We start from the raw sequence: 26,373 nt of genomic DNA on the forward strand, positions 1-26,373 counted from the left end.
ATCTATAGAACGGGAGTGAAAAATCCTAGGACTGTTCTGAGGATTAAATTCAAGAAAACATGGAAAGCGACCAGCACCAGCAACTAGCTGGTCCATGGTAGGTTCTTGAAAAACATGTTCCCTAATTCATGCTTTTCCACTTAGATACAGCGTAACTGCAAACAGTTTATATAATCTCTCTGAACCTCAGTTTCCTCACTGTTTCCACAATAGGCTGGTGGACCTCCTCCCCATCTTCTGCCACTCTCTTGCAACGCTGTGAGGGTGGAAAACAAAACCAAAGATTCTCTTAAAAAGAAGGAAGGAGCTTAGTTCAAACCCTGACATACCCAATAAAGAAACCGAGGCCCAGGGCAGTGGTCTGCTCCAGGTTACACAGGGCGGAGCCTAGGATGAAACCCCAGTTTCCCAGCCTAGAGCTCTTTCCTGTCCACAGCTCAGCTCCCCCATCTCTGCCTTCTTTTGCACGTGACTTTCTGGAGCCGGCAGTGCTGGATTTTGTTTCATTCTTGTCTCTGATCATGAGGGCAGGCTGCATGTCTGGTCGTCTCTGGGCTGCCAGCAGCATGAGACTCATAGAAGTCCTTAGTAACAAGTCCTGAAAAGAGCCCAGGGTTGGTTCAAGTCCTGGCTCTGCCTCTTAGTAGCTGTGTGACTTTTCATAAGTGACAACTTCTCTGAGCCTCAATTTCTGCATCTGTCTAAGACCCATACTCACCTGGAACCCGAACACTTCATGGGAGGATTAAAGGAGGTGACTGTGTTAAGTGCCCAGCACAATGCCTACTACTCAATCAATGTCTCCTCCCCCTCCTGGAGCCCTGGAGGTTTCCTCCTAGTACCTTCCTGTTGTTTCTTAAAAGCGACTTAGCACAGGATGCCCTCCATGCCTGCCTCCCTTCCACTTGGCACATGGCTCTTAACCCCCAAGGCTTTTCTCCAAATTTCGTTGCCCTGGTTGTGTCTTAGAAAGATGTCCTAGAATCAGATCTTTCTGCAGATTGCTCATGTCCTACCCACACCTCTCCTTCTTGCCTCCCACAGTTTGTCAGCCCTCTACAGCCTTGCTTAGGTCACACCTCTTCCAGCAAACTCTCCCTGCCACCTGATGCACTCTGATCTCCCCTCCTCTGTGCCTCCACTGGCCTTTGGGCCATGTTTCTCACTAGGTGCTGCCAGTATTCCATCTCCCCTAGTCTGGAGCCTAGTTCCCGACGGGCAAGAAAAACCTCAGAGCAGAACTGTTGAGTTAATGTGAGGTGGACCGGTAGTCAGAGGGGTGTAAGATTCTGGGATGTCAAAGCCAGAAGAACATTTGAAAATCTTCTACCCCTCGATGTACCAATCCTTATAGTTAAACTGAAGCCCAGAAAGGGGGAGTGACTTGCCCAAAGTCACACAGCAAATTTATTAAAGCAAAGAACAGAGACCTGGATCCTAGTCCCCGATTTGTCACTTACTGGTTGTGTGAATTAGGACAAATCACTTTCCTTCTCTGAGCCTCATTCTGTGTAGTGCTAACAACCTATGAATCTAGAAACAATCCTATAGTCATTTGCCGAGGTCTTATTTGAAGTTCTCCTATGAAGACCCTCGTCTTAGTTTAGTAAGTTTAGTTAGTAAGATCTCGGGCCTGTTATAGATATGAAATCTCCTGGTGGCATCTTAGGTGCTTTCAGAAGTGATACCGACAGATGGAAATTCTCAGGCCCATGTGGTGTCTGACTCCTGAGGTGGCCCAGTCCTGCAGAATGCCTAGGTCCTGTGAACATGCGTGGCAGCTTGCTCCTTATTTAAAGCACAAGGGTATTCAAACAAAGGTTATTCTATCCTTGGCTCTATTTCCAGCCACAGATTGAGCCTTGATCCTAGCCCAAACTGAATCTCAACTCCAGCCACAGGCTGAGGCCTAATCCTCAAACACTACCATAGATCAAACCCCTATTCCATTCCCAGCTAGAGCCCTTAGCCAGGGTGGGATCCCTGACCTGGTCACTGACCAGTACTGTTGCCAGTCCCAGGCTGAGCCGCATGCGTACATGATGTCAGTCGCTTTGGGCACCCATCCCTCCCTTCTGTCTGTGGAACAAGAACCTGCCTAGTACCTTGACTCCCTTTCCAGTGCTCTTTCTCCTATGTCAGCTCCTCTTCTTTGTGCTCTTTCCTTACTAATTGTGCCCTCCACACCCCCCTTTAAGGTGTCCAGCACACTTCTGCTTTCTCATCTCTCCCTCCAGCCAATCCTGATTTCAGCAGAGAGTCAGTTATCAGGTAAAAACATCGGCTGCTCTATTCTATCTCCAAGGGTTATATATACTATGGGAATCAAAGTTTTTGTTCCCAGGTGACAAAACCCCAGACCCCATAGGCAGAGATGGGGCGGGAAGGGAGCTCCCATGATATGATATGGTACAGAGGGCAAACTTGGAATTAGAAGGTCAGGGCTGCAGCCCTGGCTCTGCCACCAATTCCAACTGTGACCTGGGGCAAGTTGCCTTTCTCTGCCCCTGAGATTTCCCCAGCTGTAAAGTGAGATGGTTGGAGTCAAATAGATAATCATTGAGGACCATTCCAGCTTTAACATCCCATGAATCTAAGACTCTAAGACCCAAAGATGCTGTTGCCTTGGTTCTGAGTCTGCTCTGACCTTTGGAAAAGGGAGTTGGGAGAGTATGGGTCTGCAGCCTGGTACTCCTGCCCTGCCAGGGAGGAGTAGATAGATGGACTGATTCTCAGACACCAAGAGAAAGTGCCTAGAGGGCCTGGCACAGTGAGTACAGAGGGCTGACATCTGGCTCCAGTCAGGCCCCTCTCTGGGTCTGTCTAGGAGGTTCTGCACCTCCTCTCTCCCACCAGTAGAGGTCTCTGTCTCACTCACTGGCTTGCAGGCTGCGGAGCCGAGCAGGGCAGCAGCTGTGCAGTTGCTCCAGCTGTTGCACCTGTTCCAGGACTGGCCTCTCAAGTTCCCCCAGCCGCTGGCCGCGGTGCCAGGCTCTGGGAGAGGGACCTTGAATCCCTTGGACTCCCAAAGAAGAGGACTGGCATGGGAGCAGTGCTGCTGGGAGGTGCAATGCAGAGATCATTGCAGGCATCCCCCTGCCTCTGGGCAGGATCCCATCCCAGAGAAGCCTGTTCCACACTCTTCTGTTGCAGTCAGGATTCTTCCTTGTGTCTCAGCTAAATCCTTTTGTTTGCAATTTAAAGCCATTTCTTCTGATCCTGTCTCTTAGGGTATGGGTTTTCCTATAATCAGCCTCCACCTACCCAGATCTGAAGACTGGCATTGGAGTTCATGCTGGCAAAAATCAATGACCTTAGACAAGTCCCAATCCCTTTCTGGCACTCAGTGTCCACATCTGTAAAATAGGAGATTGGACATCATCTCTCAATCCCTAACTTTCTAAGATTCTGTAAATCTATAAATGTATATGTCCGAGGCAGAATGGAATGTAAATAGGGTCTTCTATGCCCCCTGACATTTGCCAGGCAACAGAGCTGCCTTTCCTGGTTTGATGACTCTCTCCTTTGAGGTCCTTCTATGCTCCTGAACATCTGCCATGTGCCAGATATGAATTCAGCTTCAGGGAAGTGAGGGCCCTTTCCCTAGGTTGCACAGCTCAGCCACTGAGGAGCGAGGTTTTTACTTCTGATTCCCTTAGGAGACCTCCCCCATCAAGTGCCAGTGCCCAGAGCAGAGCTTATGTCTCAGAGGGGAGCAAGTTTGTTTGTGTGAAAAGGAAGCTATACATAAATAAACTATGGCTGATTGGGCACGAGGGAAAAGATGTGAACGTTCTCACATTCCCTCGCAGGCTGGCTCTCTCTAAGGTTTTTCCTGAGTTCTCTCAGGCTGGGGACAGGCCAGCCACAGTTCCAGCCCCAGCTCCACCTGGTGCCATTTTCGTGGTCTTATCCAGCCTCTCTTGCAGCCCAGAAGTTTCTTTCTTGTCTTTTCTGTCTCTTTTTGGAAGAATTCCCAGCCACACTACCCACTCCTGACTACTATGAGAGACCTTTATCGTAGCATGAGGGTTTCAAGGCAGAATGTGCATTGACCTTGGATGGGGCAGTTTGGGAATTTTGACTTACACGTAAAGATCATGGAATCGCTCAGCCGCATACCTCCCCAGGCTCCTGGCCTTTTTGTACATGGTGTTTGGTTTGGTGGGTAATTTGGGAGTTCAGATGATGGGAGATGGAAAGGGGAGGTCAAAGGCTAATTCCCGTTAGGTGGCAAGATCAAAGTGCCTTAAGGGATTTGGCTCTCATGTCACATCATGAATTTCCCTTTTTGTTAAAGCAAGAGGTTTCCAGGATTAAGGACCAGCAATCACCTCCTCTTCCAGAACCTCCCTCAACTCCATTCTTTCATCATGCATTCATTTGTCAAGTGCCAACTATGTAGCCTCTGCACGGAACACGGGAGATACAAAAATGAATGAGATCTGGTCCTTGCTCTCAAGAAACTCAGTTTAGTAAGGAAGAGGAATCCATTCAATAAGTATTTCTAATCTAGTATGATGAAAATTGTGACAGAGGGCTGAACTCAGTTCTGTGGGACCCCACAGGAAGGACTGGCCAGTGGCCCGGAAGGTTTGGGTGGCTTCACGGGGTGGCATCTAAACAGACTTTGGAAGAATGAGGAGTTGGTCAAACGTTGGAGATGGGGGATCACATTCCAGGTGGAAGAAACAGCGTGTGTAAAGGCACAGAAGCCTGAAGGAGTGTGGGTGGGGGCTGGATGGGGGGAGTGAGAAATTTAGCAAGAGGAGGTGAGGCTAAAAAAAGGGCCACCACCGAGAGTTCTGCTGGAAAAGCAAGTGGGAGCCTGCTCGTGACAGGCTGGGGTGACGTGATAACATTGTGACAGATACCAGAGTCTGTCTGATAAATGTTGCTACCCTGAATTCAGATTAGGTCAACCTGTCTCTACCTTGTTAACTCCTTCAAGGTCCAGGTCAGGCACCTTCTCAGGGAAGCCTTCCCTCAAGCCCCCATGCTTCCACTATTTTAGAACTTGTCAACTGTATGTATCATATCTATCTGTCTTCTTCATTAGGCTGTAAGCTCCTTGAGGGTGGGGAGGGTGTCTTATTTAGTTATGTACGAGGCCCATGGACATGCATGACTTGATATATAAAATGCTCAATCAGTGAATGAATAGCAGGAACTAATGTTACTATTACTAATGATAATAATACATCAAAACTAATGACAATAACATTTACTGCCTGTTGTGCTAAGAACCCCACATTCATCTGGTTATTCAGGCCTGAAACCTCAATCCCATCCTTGACTGCCCTTTCACCCACTCCACCCACATCCAGTCTGTCTGAAAGCCTACCTACTGTACCTACTTAGTGTTCCTCAAATCTGTACTTTTGCCAATCAGCACTGCTCCTGCCTTGGTCCAGGCCAGCATTATCTCAAAACAGACGACTGTAACAGGCCTCTCTGCCTCCATTCTTGCTCTCCAATCCATTCTCCATTCCTGCAGCCGCAGTGTTGATTCTAAAATGAAAACCTGACCATGGGCACACCCCAGTTTAAGGCCTTTCTGTGGCTTTCCTTTGCCCTTGGGGATCTCAAGGCCCTTCGTGAGCCTCTGCCTCTTTCTCCAGCCTGATCTCTGGCCTCTCATCCCTGACTTCCCATTTTCTCCTCCAGCCTTTCTGACCACTTTCATGGCCGTATCCCAGCCCAGATCTGTGTAGGTAGAAGTGGTGTTGAGGGAGTCTGGCTTGTGAGTGGAGCTAGGAGAGTGCAGGGAACCACAGGAAGCAAGGTTGATGAGGTTGAGACCTGGGAGATTTGACCTTAATGGCAGGCACCATGATGTTCATGCCCTAATAGAATTCTGGGAGTAGAAGGAACACCATGAGAAATGGACTATTAGGGAAGTTTGGGGTCAGCACCCAGTCTGCTTTTTGTCTGTTTGTTTTTAACCTACCATTTAATTGAGCATCTAATATGTGGCAGGCATTAGGCATATTACACATATTATTTGACTTAATTCTGCAATAACCCCCAAAGATTATTACTAACCTCATTGAACAGATATGGAAACTGAGGCCTGGAATGTTTAAATAGCTTGTCTAAATGCAGGCTGCAGATAAAAGCCAAAATCCAGTTTGAACCCCAGCCTATTGGACTCTGAAGCCAGAGTTTGGGAACTACATACACACTGGGTAAGGGGTTTTGAGGGGTGTGAGACCTGTCCCACTTTAATTCTTCTTTGTCTCTCTAAAGCCTGGAACAGGGCCAATCGTCCTCCACAAACAAAATCTTCCTCCACTAATGTCTTTTTCCTGGGTTAGACATCACTGGTGGGGCACGTTAACTCTGAAAGTCCTCCGAGGGAAGATGCAGTTGGCCCCTGAGTTGGAGAAAGAGATGATGGTGGGATGAGATATGGTGGCGAGGTGGAGAGAAGAAGCAGGGCAGGCCTCAGGCCAGGGCTGGAGTGAGAAGGCCACAGAGGACCAACAGAGAGTGGATGGGAAGGGAGGGCGTATGAGAAACAGACTTTGCCTCCTTCTCCATGTCATCGGGATCGGCTGCACGGGCTGCCTGAACCTCATCCTAGCCCCCCTTGGAGCCCCTGAGAGCCTAGGTGTATGGGACCATCAACACATCCGAAAGCATGGAAGCTTGAAATGATCGAATCTTAGAAGCACAACATCCTACAACTCCAGAAGCTTTGTGTTCTAATGAAACGTAGAATCTTAGAAACCTAGAACCTTGGAATCTTAGAATTTTGAAATCATGGATTCAGAAACTATCTGTGCAGTAAACCCGTGAAGATCCAAGTTCACCCCCACCCCTTATTTTGCAGATGGGAAACTGAGGCTCAGAGAAGGAAAGGAAGAGTCTTCCTCAACATCACACAGTGATTTCGTGGCATAAGGAGCTAGATCCCCTTCTACCAGCCACGTGCAAGGATGGGGCAAGTGCCAGGACTGTGGGGACGGAGGCAGCCTGAGGTCTTGGCAGTTCTTCCTCCTGCCTGGTTTTGGCGTGGCCTTGGGCACTCACCTCCCTAGAAGAAGAGGGAGCTCTGGGCAGTGCTTCTCACCTTGGAGGGCGTGGTGGGCCTGGGACTCCTGGGGTTGGGGGACGGCTTGCCAGGCCTCCACATTCTTAGCTGCTGCCAGGTCCGTCCCAGGCCAGGGCTGAGAAATTCTCTCTGTCTTCATGCTCTGAGCCGGAGGGGAGGGGGAGGGGTTGCCAACTGGCACAGGGGCCGGGCTACAGGGCCGCCCCAGAGAAGGTGGAACAGGTTTTCTTCAGCAGCAAGCCTAAGACGTAAGGCCACAGCGGTGTTGCAATCGCTCCCTTCTCTGGTGGGGGAGGGACTGAGGAAGAAAGACATTATTCAATCCTCGGAGCATTGGGCTGGCTCTGCGGAGCACCCCAGCTGGGTCTGTGTCCTGCCCTCTCTGCCAGCAGCGGCTGAGAGATAAACACAGCTCATTTGATACGGGCCAGCCGGGGCCTTGCTGGGAACGGGATCTGCTGTCTGATCCCCCCTCTAACCATGCGGGGCTGGAGAGTGGGTGGGGAGCAAACCAAGCCTTGGCCGCCCCAGTGGCCACTGAAGCACAGACTCTGAGGGCATCACGACCGCGGCCTCAAATCCTTGTTTTGGGGAGGCCCAAGAGGCAGAGCAGAAGCAGTGCAGGGACCCAGGGAGGCTGGCCTCAGCTTCTCACAAAGGAAACTTTCTAAAGGTTCGCAGTGGCCCTTAGCTCCTGTCCTCTGCTCCAGGCCATCCCCAGCACAGAGCGGGGACTCTGGCCTCGCGGGTGAGCTGCCCTTGCTACTGTACTGCTTTCGATGCTCTGTGATTCTGTGAGTTCAAACATCTAAGAGAATGATTCAGAAAGTGTGAGACTCTAGAAAGTGTGCAGGAGGAGGCATGAAAGGCAATCTCTAGATTCTAGACCAATAGGGGACCCAGAGAAAAAAATAGTGAATGGGGGATGGTGGCCCGGGGGACCGAGAGAATAAACCTCTAGGCCCTGAGTTTGAGCAAAAAGCCATGGCAGGTGAGGTGAACTAAAGGGATCTCCGCTTGGGAACCTGGGGTCCTGGGTTCAAATCAATAGGTGGGTGGCCTCAGGCAAGTCACTCAGTCTTTGTGATCCTCAGTTTTCTCATCTAGTTTTCTTATAATCATGGTAACGATCCCAATGACCCTGCAAAACTGACTTTACCCTCTTGAATCTTGAACAGATGATATCGTCCATCTTGCAGGGCCATTGTTACCATAATTATCATAATAATAGCATTCAACTAAGTGTCAGGAATGGGGCTAAGTAAGCACTTTCCAAGCATTATTCAATTTCCTTCTCAAAACACTGATGTTAATAAGATAATTAAGTAATTTATGTAAATAGAATATCATCAACAAATGTTGGTTCCTTTCTCCACATTTCAATCTCATTTAATTCAACACGTCTTTATGGATACTCAGCTTGTGCTGGGCCTCCCAGTTTCTCCCTGAAAGAGCTTAGATTATTCTTTGGATAATGGAGAGGTTTTTGTAGGAATGATAGCATCCCTTCTGGGTTGTAAAAATCATCAGGTACCTGTATGGAGGAGGGTTGGCAAGGATAGGGCCAGAGGCAGAGGAACACAGCAAGGGGGCCTCAACGCCTGACCTAGAGCCCTGACCTGGGGCTAGGTGCTGAGCCGGTGAGAGGTGAGGACATGAGTGTTCTAGACAGAGCTCGAAAGACTAGGCAATTGATGGGCTGTGGGAGGAGAGAAGGGGTGGAGGTCTCAAGAAAGAAGGATTGCAGGAGAGATATCTAACCCACATAAGGAAATAAACTATTCTAGTCATTCTTAGAAGCATTCATCTACATATTGACGACTGATACGCAGATTACAAAAGTAATCAAGTGATGTGCAGTCACAGTACCAATGACTATTTTTAAGGATATTTAAAAGTCAGTTTCCTAACAACCTTTCACTAGGCAGCACTTTGTTTTCCCAATTCAAGCACTTTCCATCAGAGCTCAATGAGATATAGGGACACGGTAGAGTATGAAAGCAAGAAAGCTGCTGTCAGTGGCTTTATTCGAAAGATAGGTCACATGGCCCAGAGAAGGGGTGTGTGTGTGTGTGTGTGTGTGTGTGTGTGTGTGTGTGCGCGCGCGCGCGCGCGTGTGGAGGCAGGGGAGCAGCAGAGGGCAAGGGAGGGGAGGGTGCAGAGATGTAGTAAATAAATAAGCAAAACGGGACAAAGGAAAAGGAAGCAAGTATGATTATGAGGGCAGAAGGAGCACTGCCTTGTGAGTCAGGAGACTTTGGCTGTCATCCCTGCTTGATGACTGACTTACTGTGTGTTTTTCGAGGTGTAGTTTGGCCTCTCTGGGCCTCAGATCATTCATCTAATTATAATAACTAATATTTACACCACAATTTAAATCTGTAAAGCATGTTCACTGCTTAATCCCCTAACCACGCTGTGAGAGAACTGTTAAGGTTCAGAGAGGGACAGTGACATGCCCAAAGTCACACAGCAAGTGTGTGGTCAAGCTGATATTCAAACTCAGACATTCTGGCCCTCTGACTAGGAGAGCATGTCCCGTGGATTCTCCTTCACTTGAGTGGTCCAGATGACATCCTTCCTAGAGCCAGAAAGAAGGAGGGATGAGGCAGGGACTTCAGGCTGGAGCCTCCTGGGACTGACAAAGCACTGGTTGGTTTGCCAGGCCCAGACATGTTCTGCCTCTTTCACGGGAAGAGGTATTCCCCCGGCGAGAGCTGGCACCCCTACCTGGAGCCCCAGGGCCTGATGTACTGCCTGCGCTGTACTTGCTCCGAGGTAGGTTCCTCTGGCCACCTGTGACAGGTATGTCTGGGAGACCTCCAGTGAAGGCATCCCGGAGGGAGGGAGGACAGCCTGACTCTGAGGGTCAGGGGCACTCTGGAACTGGGCCCCCTAGAATCGTGCTCTGTCAGCAGCAACTGAGGGACTTGGGGGCACACCACTTCACTACTGGGTATCTAATACATAGGCATAGATGCCTACTGTGCGCCTCCCAGAGATAAATCACACAGTGGGTCAGTAGCTGGGCTGGGATGAGGACCCAGGCCTCCCATCTCTCATCCAGCCTTCTTTCCTGCTGGTGCCAGCCTCCCTGTGCCCATGCAGCAGAAGACAGCCTTCCTGACCTGACCTCCTAATCCTTCCTTTCCTCGGGCTATCTCCTCCAGCCACCTCTCTTGCCACCCTGCCTTAGGATGCGTTCTCCCAACACCACTGGTCCAAGTATTTATTCTTTGCAGCTTCACCCAAACACCACCTCCACCAGGAGCCTTACTTGATCCCTCAGCTGGAAGTATTTTCTTCTGGGAGGCCACATAAGTTTCTCTGTCCCTTTCTCCTGATCACTGTTGGCCAAGTGAAATGGTTGTCTGTGTCTGTTAGTTACTGCCTCGCCTAGATGGAGCCCTGGGAGCAGGTCTTCCTAGGCATTCACTCATGCCCATTTCGGGGTCCTGCAGAAGGCTATACCAACTGGGGCAGAGACCAGATCTTCTGTTAACCTCTGACTCCCCCCAGCCCACCCCAACCCAGCACCCTCCACAGACCCTTGTACAGTCAACTGGGTGGAATAAACGAGACCCCCATGTGGTCCAGAATCCCCAGGCCAGGCATGGGGCTAGAGGATGGTGAAGGAGGGAGTGATTTAGAACAGGGGTCCCCAACCCACGGTACCGGTCCGCGGCCTGTTAGGAACTGGGCCGCACAGCAGGAGGTGAGCAGTGGGCGAGTGAAGCCTCATCTGCTGCGATGCTCCCCATTGCTCACGTTACCGCCTGAACCATCCCCCCCACTGCTCGCATTACCACCTGAATTAATATTCCCGCCCCCCACCCTGCCCCGTCCGTCCGTAGAAAAATTGTCTTCCACAGAACCGGTCCCTGGCACCAAAAAGGTTGGGGACCGCTGATTTAGGAGGCTTGAACCCCCTCGGCCCTGGCTCAGCTGCCCAGTCTCATTGGTGTGAAGTCTGCAGCTCTCTCTGTCCAGGGGAGGGTGCTGAGGGGAGGGAGTACCTAGCTCCCAGCTGGAGCCAGCCCCTTAGCTCCTCTCTTTCCCTGCACAGCCAAGGCTGTGAGAGCCTCCCTTGTTAAAACAATCCTCAGGGTGGGAGCACGGAAGAGCTTCTGAGGAAACACTGGGACATGGAGGCGGGGTGGGCCAGCCCCTCTCCTGACTCTGACCACTGGGGTCTCACTCCTCCTGGGGTCTTTCCCTCTGATTCCCCACTGCTTCTACCATGCTGGCCCCTGGTCGAACCTGATGCCAGTGGGAGCACAACCCCCCATCCCTGCTTCCCCTTGGTTTTCCTTAGCACATCTGAGGCCAATCAGCTTTTTCAGAAAGAACTTTGTGAAATATAGCCAAAAAACAGGAAGGAAACCATAACAGAAAATTCCAGACATATCATGCGGTCCAGTTGACAAAGTCCAAGTTTTGTGATCCAGTGGAGCTAATTCATTTCTCCCTCCCCAGAGTTCACACATACACAGTGTCCTCACCCCAAGGGGCTGCAGCCGGCATCCCCCCAATACACCCTGAATCCCTTCCTTCTCTCCATCATCACTGCTCCCCCCTAATCTAAGCCACCTTCCTCTCTCACCTAGGCTGCTATGTGAGCATCCCATGAGGTCTCCCTGTACCCCTTTCTAATCTGTCCTCCGCACAGCAGCTAGAAGGATCTTTTCTGAACAAGAAACTAATCATGTCATTCAAAAATCTCTTAAAACCCTCCAATAGCTTCTCGTTGCACCTAAAGTAAAATTCAAATTGCCTGCTGTGGGCGCTATGTGATATGACTCTGCCTTATTCTCCAACCTCATTTCCTACCTGCACCAACACTTCAACTCATTCCGACTTGTTCCTCCACCCGGAATGTTCTTCCCCCAGATCTTCCCAGGAATGGTTCCTTCTCATCTTGCAGTTTATAACATAAAGTTGCCTCCTTATGAGGCTTTCTCTATGGCTGTTTCTAAAATAGTCTAACCTTGTTAACGCAATCACATTACACTGTTTTATTCCTGTTATAAATTTAACATCTGACATGATCTTGTTCCTACTTATTTATTTTTTATAGTCTGTCTCCCCCCGCTAGGGGGGAGCTCCGTGAGAGCAGAGCTCTTGTCTCTCGCTCACCGCTATGCCCCTAGTGCTCAGAAGAGGATGTGGCGCCCAGCTGTCATGCAGTAAACATTGAGTGAATGAGTTAGTTCCCGCCCCCTCCACCAGAGGCACTTTCATGGAAAGTGCACAGACCCTGCACAGTGCTCACCTGCTGTGTGTCTTAGGCAAACTGACCTCTCAGAGGCTCTTTTCTCATTTTGAAATGGTGGATAATAAATAGTATCTACCTCTAGGGTTGTTGAGACGATGAAGTGAGAGAATGCATTTCTATATAACATAATGCCCATACCTAGTAGCCACTTCATAAATGGTAGTTATGACTTTCCTGAGAGGCACCCCTTGGCTGCAAGGCCTCCTGCCTTGCCCCTGCCCTTTCGCCCCCACAGCCTGTCTCTGCCTTACTTCCTGCTGCATGTCGCTCATCATCTCCACCCCTTGGTTCCTTCAACGCCAGAATCAAGAAAGAGATTCTAACTCTTCAGACAACACAGTTCCTCATACTCTACCCTGGTTTCTCACCTGAGGGGCTCCGTTCACCCTCTGGACATTTATCAAACACCCCTGTGTGCCAGGCCTCAAGAAGGCCCCTTCTGGAGCTCAGACCAATCCTGTGGACTCTAGGATGTCCCTTAGCACTGATGAATCCTTGTCATCACTTCTGGCCATCTGGGGAAGCGGTGACCCCAGAGAGACTAAGGCCTGCTCCAGGGTTCTCCATGGGGCAGGAGGCTGCCTTGGGAGAAGTGTTTCGGGGGCACTCAGCTGGGGCTGGAAACACACTTGCCAACTCCAAAGTTTAAACAAAGCTGGCTCCATCTGACTAAGGAAGAGACCATCTCTTCTTCCCCTCTTGGCTCTCATTCATTCACTCATTCGTTCATTCGAACTTCAGCAGGCACTTGTTTGGAGCAAGGCCCTGTGCCCACAATTCAGAGAAGAATAGAGTGAGGCTTGGCCCTTGTTCTTGGGAATTCGCGGCTGAACAGAAGAGACAGATGTAATGGTTTGTTACAACATGGGGCAACGCCCTGACAGCAGAGGGAGAGGAAAGTGTGGGACGTCTGTGACAGGCTGACAAACTGCCTGGGAACATCTCTAGTGGTGGCCTCTCCCTCCAGTTCTTCTGTTTCTGCTCATCTCTGTGAATGCTTCTCTGCCCCTTCTCTCTCGTTTGCTGTATTTGAAAAAGTCCAAGATTTCAGGCCCTTCCTCTGGTACCAATCCCAAGGCTTTGTGTGGGATCAACCACACCTCCCAGAGATTTAGAGAGCGGATCACAAAGCCCTGAGTCTTCTCCACATCCTGTTTCTAGCTGGGTCCCCATCCCTGTCACCTCCCTTTCTGTGTCACACTCCTCTCTTAGCCCTGAGGCTCAGGTCCAGAGGTAAAAGAACAAAGCCCTGGAGTTAAAAAAGCACAGAGTCAAGATCAATGTTAGAATAACCCAGCTTTTTACTTGTATTTCTCAAATACCACAAAGGGACACAAAAGATCTGTGTGAATCCAGGCACACGGTGCCCTCCTCCGTGCCGGGGAGGGACACGGATGGGCGAGCCACACAAATGAGGAGGGGAAGGGGAGAGACTGGACACACAGAGTTTATCACTTTTATCCCATCGCAGGCTTAAAACGAGTACAGTGCCCTGCAGTTGGGAGGGGGTCTGGGGAGAGGACGGTGGGAGACAGTGGCTCCTTGGAACTAGGACTGACCCCTGTGTCCCTTTCAGAGTGCCCATGTGAGCTGTTACCGCCTCCACTGCCCGCCTGTCCACTGCCCCCAGCCTGTGACCGAGCCACAGCAGTGCTGTCCCCGGTGTGTGGGTAAGTAGCCACGCTCCTGCCCTTGTGCCAGCCTCCCGCTTGCCCACTGACCCTTGACCCACTCCTGACACAGGCCTCCAGCTGAAGGAGACCCCTGGAATGAGAGGGGCGGTCTGCAGACACCAGAAGTGTTAAGACACCAAGGTGCTCAGGGGAAGACATCCTCCATGGATCCCCAAGGAGGGCTGGGGTAGCCACAAACTTCTCGTACATAAGTAGCTGTGTTTGGCAGGAAGACAGAGAGAATGTGGAAAATAGCTGAAGGAAAATGGGCATATGCTTGGCTTGTTGACGACACACATGGTCTCCTATCGCTCTTGGGCTGGCCAGAGCCTGAGTGAGTGGACGTGCCTTGTGTAAGTGCAAGTGAGTGAGCTGGGGCTGGGAGGCCCTGCAGCGTCACCCCAGGATCAGCCCAGGATTACCACCAGGGGCTGGGACTGGCCGAAGGAGTTGGAGTACATGTGCTCTGAGATTCCTCCCAGGCCTGGGGTTTAGGGCTGCTGTGTGCCATGATGCTAAATGTCCATGATTTTAAGAATCTGCTGGGAGCCTCTGAGACTCGGATTCTAGGAAGCAGAGGTAAGAGAGAGGAGAGGAGAGGTGGTCTGAGAAGAAACTGGCAGAACCACGTGGCAAATGAGGGGCAGCCAGTGGGGAGGCCAACTCAGAAGGCAGGGCCACGTTGAGAGGCGCATCCACGCTTCGTAGCGTTAAGGTGATGCGTACAGCTGATTCACTTCGTTGTACAGCAGGACCTAACACAGCACTGTAAAGCAATTATATTTCAGTAAAGATGTTAAAAGAAAAAAGTTCAGTTGGGTGAGAAAAAGAAAAAGAAGATGGTGAAGGGAGGGAGGCTCCAGACTCTGGAATCATGGCTCTCCTGGGGAGCTGGGGAACTGTATGGAGGATGTAGGTAGAGGGGCTCCTTTTCCAAGTGGGACCCCAGTAGGGATCTGACCATGACTCCAGCTTGGGTCATAGTTTCCTGATTCTGGATTCCCTAGGGGAGCAGAGGCTTTGTGCTTCATCCCGCCTAGTGAGGGGGCATCACGCCTCCTCCCCAGCTGAGGCTGACCCCGGGACTCCCGACCACGCCTTGCGGACTGTGCCTTGGCCCAGACCCCTTCTTCATCACAGGTTCCTCCCTCCCTCTCTCTTACCCAGCCTTGCCCCTTTCCCTGCCTGGTCTGCGTGTTCTTCAGCTCCTAAGACTCAGCTCAGCCATCAGCCCCTTCAGGAAGCCTTCCCTGACCACCTGAGTTAGGGGCGCCTCCTCTGTGCTGCCACAACTTCTGTGCTTGCATCGCCCTAGCCCATACCACACCAGTGTCACTGCTTGGGACCTGTCTCTACCCAGTGAGCCTGTCAGTTTCCTGATGGGAGGGGCCGGGTCTTATTCGTGCTCCATTCCCATTGTGTAGCATGGCGCCTGGTGCAGAGAAAGTGCTTAGTAAGTATGTCTTGAAAGAATGAGCAGGTTGTGACCACCTAGAGGGGTGGGATAGGGAGGGTGGCAGGGAGACGCAAGAGGGAGGAGATGTGGGGATATATGTATAGGTAGAGCTGATTCACTTTGTTATAAAGCAGAAGCTAACACACCACTGTAAAGCAATTATACTCCAATAAAGATGTTAAAAAATAAAATTAAAAAAAAAAAGGATGAGCAGGTTCCCCCTGGACAGGAGGCTTACCCCTCTACCCAGCAGGGTGAGGACTGGCTAATTGGCAGGTGACGGGGAGGGGGCTCTGGTGGCCAGGGAATGGCAGGAGCTGACGCCAAGCTTACACAAGCGCAGTCCCTATCATACCAGCTGACTCCACTAGGATGAAACTCCATATGGGACCTTGTCTCGTTCACTGCTGTATCCCCAGCGCCTAGAACAGTGCCTGGCACTAGGAGGTGCTCCACGGATGCTTATCGAATGTTGAATGAACTCACACAGGTCCCCACCGAGTGGGGCTCAGTGTACCTGAAGCCTCTGGCCTTGCCTTCTTGCTCTGATCAGCGCCAGCTCTGAAACTGAGGGGCTCAAAGGCTATGGGAGGGAGTGACATAGTCAGACATAGGTGTCCCGGGGACCTCTTCGTTCACTGATAGGAGGTCTGGCTGGGAAGGCTGAGGCCAGAGCTTGGTTTAAATGATAGCAAGGGATAGGATACAAAAATTTCAGAAAAGTGCCCAAGTTAGTTCTGGCGAAGCTTTTCAACCGTTTTCTCCTTCCTCCTTCCCCTTCCCACCTGCAGAACCTCACACCCCCTCTGGGCTCCGGGCCCCGCCAAGGTCCTGCCAGCACAACGGGACCACGTACCAACATGGAGAGATCTTCAGTGCCCACGAGCTGCTCCCTTCCCGCCTGCCCAACCAGTGTGTCCTCTGCAGCTGTACCGTAAGACCTGCTACTTCCCTTTAGCACAGGCCAGTGGTCTGGGCCTGCAGAGCACGGTGGTGTGGACCGGGGGGGGTAAGGGGAATTGTTCCTCCTGGTCAAAGGACAGTGAAAGTGAATGGGCTCAGGGAGAAGGGAACATCTGGGACTTGGAATGTCCTGCCTTTCTCTGGGCTTCCGCACCCTCCTAAGCTGCCTGGTCACCTTGCACTGACATTTGCCATTACTGTGTCCCCCAGTAGACTCTGCACTCCTTGAGGGGAGGGGATATGTTCAACTCATTTCTATATCCCCCACTACGCCCAGCTCAGGGCCTGGCACACAGATGTCTATAATGATTGTTGAATGAATGAGTGAGTGAATGAGTGAATGAGTAAATGATCAGTTATCAATCCTGGGGCACAGAGACAGAGCCAGACTGCTTGCAGTAAATGCAGTTTAATCTGAAGCTGCTTAAACTCCCCTGCTGTGGTCGGAGTTGGGCCTAGGGACAGGCAGGGCTGAACCAGCAGTGTTATCAGGGGACAGAAACCGAAGCCAAGCAGGGCCTGAGCTGGAAAGTCTTCCCCTCCTCCTCAGGGTGGGTTCTGGGCCTGGCCCTGCTGCATGTTTGCAGGTGGCCTTTGGCATGTCACCTTCATCCTTGGGCTTAGCGCATCTGTGCTTTGGTGGGAGAAACTCCTGCCCTCCTGATTTCCCTACTACCTGACCATCGAACTTCTCTGGGCCTCAGTTCCTCTGAGTGTGTAAGGGAGTCTGACCAGGTGATCTCCAAGGTCCTCTCCATTTAAGATAATAATCTGATTCAGTGGTGATGAGAGGATAAGAGACCGAGACCCATGTTTCAGCTCCAGCTCTGCCATGGTTCCCTGTGTGACCTTGAGAGAGTCACCTCTCTCAGGCCTGCCTCCCATCTTTTCAGTGATAGGATCTCACCCCTCCAAGAATCTGAATTTTAAGGTATCTGTGCTGCAGAGCAAACAACTTAATAATAACAAGAGTGACCACTTAGAAATCAACTGAGAGAATGGTTATTTTTGCAGAGCCTGGGCCTCTTGCAGTGGACTAGTACACTGTACCTACTAGGAAATGCCTTATGTTTATATACAGCATCCCAGTGGCCCTATGAGGGGGATATCACTATTCATAGTTTTTAGATAAGAAAACTGAGGCTCAGAGCAGTTAAGCGATTTGCCTGAGGTCACACAGCTAGTTAAGTGGCAGACTCAGAATTCAGACCCAGGGCCATATAATTCCAAACCCACATTCCTTTACCTGCACTGTGTGGCTTCCTGTGAAGGGATGACCACCTAGATTAGCAGGGGCTGTGGGAAGAGACAGAACTGATGGTGGTGGGGTGGTAAGAAGCATTCTTGTGACCCCTTGTCTCCTCTCCCTGGATACTTGGGTCTCTCCTTCTTTCTTCTGATCCCTGTTTATATGGGAGTGGTTTGAAGGATCAGAATCCTTACTTCTGAGACTCACTGGAAAAGGAATAGGGAAAGGACTCAAGGTAATATCACTTCCTCCCAGGTCCACATTGTGCCTCGCAGTTTAACAAGGGTTTTCATAACCATTCCCTCATTTGATTTCACAACCCAGATGGGAGTGCCCCCATTTCACAGAGGAAGAAACTGAGGCCCAGAGAAGAGAAGTGACTCACCTAAGGTCATCTGGCCTCTGACTCCCAGACGGCCCTTTCTCCTGCAGTCTTGCCTTTGCAGGCTGCATCCTGAAGTTTGGGAAACCTCGAGTTTCAGTAAGAGCAAGATGAGCCCAAGTAGTCATGCACTCATCCCCTCCTCTATGCTGGGCTCCCTGTTCTAGGCCAGGGGAGAAGGACACTGATAGCAGTAGGAAAAGGCTGAAGACTGGGTTCTAGTCCATTCTGCCCAGCTGTGTCTCTGACGTCAGAAGGTCCAGGCCCCTCCGCAGTCCCTCCTCATCTGTAGGATGGGAGAATCTCACCTCATTGGGTTGCTGTGAAAGCCTAGGGAGAGGCTGGGTAGAAAAACACTTTAGAAGCTGAAGGGTAACGGTTACCTCAGGGCCTGGGTAAGAGTGGGAGGGGTACAGGGACCCCGCCTCTGAGATGGCTGGGCCGTGCCCAGGACACTCTACTGCTCCCTCCCTCCCCACCTCAGAGGGGACCCCAAGGCCATTTGCCCCCGCCCCGGGCAGGGGTTCTCCCAGCCCCAACACTGGTCCTCAACAGAGCTCATCTCCCAGCTCCTGTTTGCTGTCTGTCAGGAGGGCCAGATCTACTGCGGCCTCATGACCTGCCCAGAACCGGGCTGCCCTGCACCCCTCCTGCTGCCCGCCTCCTGCTGCCAGGCCTGCAAAGGTGAGTCTGTCCCTAGATCTGGCAGTGCCCGCCCATCCCACCGCAGGGACCTAGCCATGGACTGTTAGGGGGGAACCTCAGGGAACACCAAGCATGTAGCAAACCATTCTTTCCTCAGGGCGGTGGCTTAGCTGCAGCCTCTAGAAAGCTAAGCCTGTGTCAGAGGCTGATGTGCATTATTTTTTATTGCAATCTCAGGGAGCAGGAAGGAGGGGAAGGGAAAGTGAAGCAGGGAGGGAGGGAAAAACAACACAGGAATGTGTTGGGGAGCTGGCCTTTGCTTGATATCAAGTGTGACCTATTGCTCTAAGTGACCTCCTGCTCCTCAGAAAAGTCTGGAGGTGATAGAGGAGGAGGTGGAACTTGCCCACCTGCCACCAACTCTCACTGGTCAAAGATTCACCCCAAGGCGGGGTGATTCCCTCACACTCCCCAGTTGTGCTAGGCTGTCCTGGGAGCGGGAGGTGGGAGTGGGGCAGGGTAAGAAGTGGGGGCAGAGACATGGAGGAGGTGTGGCACGAGGGCACCCGCTGGCAGGGTGAGTCTGAGGGAAGTTGGCTGGAGCCCATGTGAAGGGGGTATTGCTGCAGTGCCTGCAGTGAGGGGACAAAACCCCTGCAATCAAATGAGGCCAAGAGGATCAGAAGAGGCACAAGAGAGGGGTCTGTACAGGCAGTGACCGTGTCTCTTCCTGTCTTCCTCATGGCAGAGCTGGGCACAGGCCTGGGCTCACTGGAGCTCAGGGCACCTGTGTCAAGCAGAATCCAGGTAGCATCTCTGTATAGCACAGAGAGAGGCAACACACTGACGAGTGCGGGGCAAGCAGCTTGGGCAGAATGAAGTGCACAGATGGCCGGACTGTGCCCTGTGGGCAGGACTTGAGGAGGGGAGTGCTGCACTATAGAACGTTTCCCCAGATGTTGGCACTGTGGAAGGGCACCGGGCCAGGAGCCAGGTGATCCCAGTTTAGTCCTGGTTCTTCCAGCTAATTCCTGCAGATTCCTTCCCCTCTCTGGGCCTCAGCTGTGCTGTGTGTGCACTGAGAAATTGGCCTTAGTGATTTCTAATGTACAGGCTGATTCCAACGTTCTGGATCTTTGAACCCAGAATGCTCAGTGGTAGACACTCTGTATGTGAGGCAGGGGTGAAGGGGAGAGAATCCCACTCAGGGATCTAGGAAGCTGCAGGACTCCAGAGGGTTTTGTGTGCTGGTGCCCCAGGATGTAGGGGATGGAGGAGTCCTAGGCTGTTCCAGCTGGAGGGGCAGAGGGGCTAGAGGGCAACCACGGGAGGGTATGGTGTAGACCAAGTCTGGTGACTTCATGCGTGGCTGGACAGAGAGGCTTCCCAGGGGACTGCAGCTAAGCAGGCTGGGATTCAGAGCCCTTGGGCCATCTGTGACGACACTGAACAAGATGCTCTGGCCCAGCCAGGTGGTTCAGTCTTAAGTGACCAAGAGGCCAGTGTGGGGAAACTGAGGCAGTGGCCCTGTTGTAGGGACTTCATCAACCTAAGGGTGAGGCGACGCTGTAATGAGAAGTAGGAATAAGGCCCCACTGGGGCAAAGGGACCTACTGGTGTGGGGCGCTGCAGAAGTGGCAACAGGCCTTGGAGGGGCAGAGCCTAGAGGTGGTGGCCTGCAGGGCTCTGGCCCCAAGGCTGAGGAAGCAGAGGCTGACCCAACTCCCTTTGGGTTTTCAGATGGGTCAAGTGAGAAGTCAGCTGAAGAGGATGCCACGCAGTCACACCGTGGGGTGGTGAGTACACAGCTGTAGGGACAGGGTGGGGAGAGGAGGGGAGGGCGCTGGTATCCAGGGCCTAGGTCTCCTTGCTCTGGAGCAGGCAATACCAGTTGTTGCCCTCGTTTCTCATTTGTCCCCTGGGTCAGCTCCGTTAGCCGCCACCAGGTTCCAGGCCCTCTCCTTAGACTTCCATCCTGGCTCCCACCGTGGGCTGGTGAGTCAGGAGGGGGGTCTGGGATAAAACACCACACAGGGCAGGAGCAGGCCCCAAGCTTCCCAATTTCCTTCCTGGAAAATTCTGACGCTGTTCCACCCAGAGCCTGTGTCTGTCCTTATTCAGGCCGCCTCTGGGCAGCATGTCCCCCAGGGGAGTGGCCTCTGACTTGGGCCAGCCTTCCCCATCTAGCTCCTGAGGTACCAGTTCTTCGTCTGGGGCTACCTCACTGTTGCTGGCTCCATCTTGACCCCTCTCGATCTTGGTCTAGAGTTAAGATGAGCTAACCTGCCCAGCGCTCTCTGGTCAGAGAGGAAAGAGGTGGGAGAATGGGCCCGCACACTGACTCACGTCCCTGTCTGCACCTGTGCTATGTCTATGATGTGAAGAGCTCCACCTGCTCTTTCATCCTGGGTCACCTGGACCCTGGGGGACTCGAAGGGGGGGGTTCCCCTTCCCAGAGACTCCCCGGGGATCTGAACGAATGCACTCTCCCTTCTCCCCTGCCAGCTCACCCCCACTTCCCAGGCTGGGCTTTGTCTAGCGGGTGCTGGGCCACGGGACCTGACCATGTCATCCCCCTTCCTCCCCATCCTCTCCCCAGGAGGCAGCTAAGTGAAACCCACCAGACTTAGTCCCAGGCCCCGAGCAGCTACTTACTGACTTGCTGGATGCCGTGGGCAAGTCACCAATTAGGGGGCTGGGCTCTTCCATTCCTTTCTGCCTCTATTCTACTTGACAAGCATTTCCTGGGTGCCTCCTGTGTGCCTCGGCCTGTGCTGGGGCCTGGGACACAGTTTCCACTCTAGGAGCTCTTGTGGGCTCAGTCCAGCCATCAGAGGACAGACTCAGAGACTGTACAGTCAGAAAGGGGCTGCAGAAGAAGGCATGTGAGTGACTCAGTGTCAGTGACGGGGTGGTAAGCTCTGCCCTTTGCCCCCAGCCCACTTGCTCCTCTACCACGGCCTGGAGCTCCCAACCCCCAATCTCTGGACTGGGGAGCCCCTGCCCTGTTAGGCTGCCTTCACACACACACCCTTTGTTCTCACTGCCAGCCCTCCCAAGACCTGATCTGGAGGGGTGGGGTCTCGGGATGTTGGATTCCAGGGACTCAGGAAAGGAGGCTCCCAAGACCCATCATCTCCGGACAGGGCCTGCCCTCAGCCCTCCTGCCTGTGGGATTCCGGGGCCTGGTGGGATCTTCAGAGGCCCATCCCCTGTCCCATCACCTAAATCTTCTTGGACAAAGAAGAATTTCCTGACTCTCATCCTCACTACATTCTCACCTTCCACTTCTTACATATTAAGTTCTCCAGGTCCCTGATCACTTATGTCTCCCAGATCAAGACCACAGTACCCTTGCCCATCTCAGCCCCAAGGCTCTGGCTCTGCCAGCCTGAGAAGGGCTCAGTGGAGGCTAGATTTCCAAACCACTATCCTCTGAGAGTTTTCAAAGGCCTGGGAACATCTTCGACCCCATCCAGATCTTCTTTCTACCCAGAGCCTATGCCCTGTCTTCCCTGGGCCATCAGGCTCAGTCACTAGAGCCATCCTCCGGCCTCTCCCCGCAGCCTCTGTCTGGCTGCTCCTGCACTGGCAGTGGCCTGTCGGTGATCTGCATCCTTCCTGCAGAGACATTCCCAGGATCCGTGTTCAGGGGACGGTGGGAGAAAGAGAGACCTGAGCACCCCAAGCCCCACTGGCCCCAGCGCCCCCCTGGGCTTCCTCCCTCGCCACTTCCGACCGAAGGAGGCAGGCAGCACGACAGTCAAGATTGTTTTGAAGGAGAAACATAAGAAAGGTGGGAACTGGAGCCTCTGCCGACCCCTGAGGTGGGAAAGGGGGGCTCTGACCGCTCCCACTTCCCATCCCTGCACCTCCACTGAGTGGTTCCCCAATCTCAACTTGGCCATGAGCTTGTAGACCCCTAGAACGTCGGGTCTAAACCCCCATTTGACAGATGAGGACACTGAGGTTCAGAGTATTGAGTTAGAGACAGAACCAGTCCTGGAACCAGGACTACGGGCCATACAACAATATTTTTTTTAGCATCTGCCACGTCTTTGCTGGGAATTGAGGGACACAGAACAGACAGATGAAAATGGTCCCTGTCCTCCAGGAGCTCCTAGACTAATAGGGCAGACAGACATGTACATTAATTATTATAAGATAAGGAAGTGGTGAGGGAAAGTTTTGTTTGTTTGTTTGTTTGTTTTTTTGAGGGAAAGTTTTTGATGAAGGAAGGAGGACACAGAGCTGGGCTGCAGGAGGATGGTTGGGATGAATCAGGGAAGGAGGCTAAGGGGACAATTGTGGCAGCAGAGGGTGAGGAAAGAGGCCTCACTGCAGGGCACCCTGATTGGTGGAGTGGGAGGGGTTGCAGAGGCATCCGTCCAGCCCCTCACTGTACAGATGGGACACTGAGGTTGAGACAGGAGAAGGGACCTGACAGAGCTCACATGGCCAGGTAGTGACAGCACTTGACCACAGGTCTCCTACTGTCAGGCCATCCCTCCCCATGCCCCACTGGAGGTGCCTGTGAAGTGCAGGGGAGGACTCTCCATCTTTGGCAAGAACTTAGTGGCCCATCTCGGCCCTGAGTGCTGAGATGGGGGATGTCAGGGACAGAGGACTGGTTTACTCCCTGGCCTCCACTTTGCAGGCAGTGTGGCTGGGCCAGACTGGTGGAGCAGGGGCGCCCCAAGGACCTACTCCCAGCCATCATTGGACTCTGACCCGAGTCCGAGGCACTGACCCTCCTCCCTTCCTGCCCTCCCAGCCTGTGTGCACGGCGGGAAGACGTACTCCCATGGGGAGGTGTGGCACCCAGCCTTCCGCTCCTTTGGACCCCTGCCCTGCATCCTGTGCACCTGTCAGGACGGCCGCCAGGACTGCCAGCGGGTGACCTGCCCCACTGAGTACCCCTGCCGTCAGCCCAAGAAAGTGGCTGGGAAGTGCTGCAAGATTTGTCCAGGTACAAAGAGGGCCTGGGGGCAGGGCGGGCACTGGCCAGAGTGAGCCATGGGTCTCTCTCCCCAGAGCACAGACACTTGGAACATCTCTGACATGGATGGGGCATGGCCTCAGAGCCAGGGGGTGTAGGGGTTATTACATGCACAGAACGTTAGAAGCACAGCAGTGAAAAATGCCCAACTCATAAAATATTAGACTTATGGAACCATCTACTGTTACAGATTCAGAGACTTTTAGACATACATAGAATCAAATAATGTCCTGGATTCTGTGAAGTCATAAAATCTTAGGCTATTAGGACTTTTAAGAGGAATGGCCAACATTTATTGAGCACTTATCATGTGCCGGGTAGGTATTTTGGCTGAATTCATGTAATCCTCACCAAAACGGACAAGGCAGGCATCTTTATCTCCATTTTACAGAATGAGAAGATAAATACCTTGTCCCAGGTCCCAAAGCTGTAAGTGACAGAGCTGGGATATGAACCCTGTCGGCCCTCTTTTTATTTACTTATTTATTTATTTTGGCTGCGCAGCGCGGCTTGCAGGATCTTAGTTCCCTGACCAGGGATCGGATCCCAGGCCCACAGCAGTGAAAGCGCGGAATCCTAACCACTGGACCACCAGGGAATTCCCACAAAGACCATGCTCTTGACCACTGCTGTCTTCCTTCAATCCTCATCAACATATGGGAAAACTGAGACCCAGAGAAGGGAAGGGAACTTCCTAAGTCACACAGCAAAAGAGCAGTGGAGCTGGAACTGGAACTCCTCCTAGAACCTGTCCTGTATCACACTCATCATCATTACTGCCATTGTCACCTCAATCCCTCCCAAACCTTTCATTCTACGTGTGTTCAGTGTGAGCCTGTGCTGGGTGGTATGAGTCACTCAAAAGACTTGGAGAACATGATTCCTGCCCTTCACCCTGTGGGTTTATTTTAGAGAGAAAACATACCCAAGTGAAATAATTACAAGGCAATTCAAGGCAGTGTGGGATTAAGGGCCTGAGGGAGAGGCATAAGCAAGAAGGGTTTTACAAGCTATGGGTGGGAGGAAATGGTGCGCTGAGCTGTTCCAGGTGGGCTGCCTGGAAGAGGTGGAAGGTGAGCTGGGCCCTGAAGGGTGAGAAGTTTCCTGACATGCTAATCAATGGGAGGTGAATGGGGGAGAGGCCCCTTCTCTCTTCCCCAGAGACCTCCTTCTCTTCCCAGGGGCACCAGAACTTTCCCAAGGGCCCTATTGACCCTGAGGGAGATGTCAGACCAGTGGCCCCTCTTCCTGGGCTACCAGGGGTGGGGAGACAGAGTGTTCACGAGTTCCTTGTCTCTCCCAGAGGACAAGGCAGACCCTGGCCACAGTGAGATCAGTGCCACCAAGTGTCCGAAGGCGCCAGGCCGGGTCCTTGTCCACACATCAGTATCCCCAAGCCCGGACAACCTGCGTCGCCTGGCCCTCGAGCGTGAGGCTTCTGAACAGGTGGAGATCTACCTCTGGAAGCTGGTAGAAGGTGAGCAGGGGCCCACTCCCACTCTGGCCTGTCCCCCTTCCTTTGCTCCAGACCCACCAAGGGTGGTAAGGGAGTTTTGTTGATCAAGTGCCTCTGGCCCAGGAAGACCTGCCTTGGGCCACCTTCCAGCTTTGAGTCCCAGATTCCGAGATAGAGGGAGACTGATTCTATCTGACAATTCTGATAAGCTCACCCACTCTGAAATGCCAGGGCCTTGAAGTGCTCCCTCTCCTGGGGGAAAGGGGTTTTTACACTTTGTGAGGAGCCAGGACAGAGTAATGCCTACCCTGATAAAACAAAGAGCTGTCTATTGGTAGAATTTCAGCAGACTGGGAGGAGAGATCTTTTCAGGCAGGAGGGCCCTCACAGCCTCCTCAAATCCTCAAGGCTAGTCTCATTCAGCCCTTTCTATAAGGTGGATTCTATCCCTCCAAGGTAAGTCGACATCAGAACATGTTTCTCGTTCTGTAGAAACTCACCCTGTTCAGCAGGCTGCTCCTATCACCAACTGAAGGTCAGGAGTTTTCATTGATAGGGAATTGCCGAGAGTTCAGTTTTGGGGCTCTTCTTGTAAAACATAAATCCCCTGGATAGAGTAAAACAAATTAAAACCTTTAAGTGGAAATTAGCTGTATGGTCAATTTATTGATGTGTTTTGCTGGCAGTGGGGAGGTGGGGGAGATGTGGGGGATGAAAGAGGGGATGATAATAAGAATGATGACAATGATAATAACAACCAATGTGTGAAGCACTTTGGAGTTTACAAAGTGCTTTCACGTTCATTATCTCATTTGATCCTCAACGATCCTGAGAGTTAGGTATTATTATCCCCATTTTACAGATGAGGAAACTGAGGCTCAGAGAGGTGAAGTACCTGGCCCAAGGCCACACAGCCAGTAAGTGGAGGACGGGAGCTAGAGCCCAGGTCTTGTGACGTCAGATGCGGCTCTTTCCCTGCTCTACTCTGCCCCCTGTCGTAGGAGGAATGGACGAAGAAAGCGGAGCTGTTCAGCCTGGAGAAGAGAAGACTCAGGGGGACAGGACCGCTGGCTTCATGGCTCTGAAGGACTGCCCCAGGCAAAGGGAGCAGTTGTGTTCTCAGTGACCACAAGGGTCAGAACAACAAGCAGGGGCTTTGGAATCACACAGACCTGGGTTTGAATCCCGGCTCTGCCATTTCTTAGCTGTGTGGCCTTG

The 26,373-nt window shown here is 52.2% G+C and overlaps 1 protein-coding gene across 4 annotated transcripts in view; it reads left to right on the forward strand.

Annotated features, from left to right (window-relative positions):
* Positions 1-26,373, forward strand: part of CHRDL2 (chordin like 2) — a gene marked incomplete at its 5' end in the record, with an annotated part of 31,341 nt that overhangs the window by 828 nt on the left and 4,140 nt on the right. Inside the window, 9 exons of one of the 4 annotated variants that reach the window (XM_082659560.1) lie at positions 9,723-9,835; positions 13,909-14,002; positions 16,253-16,395; positions 18,646-18,739; positions 20,441-20,496; positions 22,328-22,496; positions 23,475-23,669; positions 25,003-25,176; positions 26,018-26,072. In XM_082659560.1, coding sequence (XP_082515686.1) covers positions 9,723-9,835; positions 13,909-14,002; positions 16,253-16,395; positions 18,646-18,739; positions 20,441-20,496; positions 22,328-22,496; positions 23,475-23,669; positions 25,003-25,176; positions 26,018-26,072 — 1,093 coding nt within the window. The remainder of the gene's footprint in view (positions 1-9,722; positions 9,836-13,908; positions 14,003-16,252; positions 16,396-18,645; positions 18,740-20,440; positions 20,497-22,327; positions 22,497-23,474; positions 23,670-25,002; positions 25,177-26,017; positions 26,073-26,373) is intronic. The other 3 variants (XM_082659561.1, XM_082659562.1, XM_082659563.1) reach the window with 3 other exon arrangements.

The sequence above is a fragment of the Grampus griseus genome (genome assembly GCF_964374135.1).
Source record: "Grampus griseus genome assembly, chromosome: 8".
Taxonomy (NCBI): domain Eukaryota; kingdom Metazoa; phylum Chordata; class Mammalia; order Artiodactyla; family Delphinidae; genus Grampus; species Grampus griseus.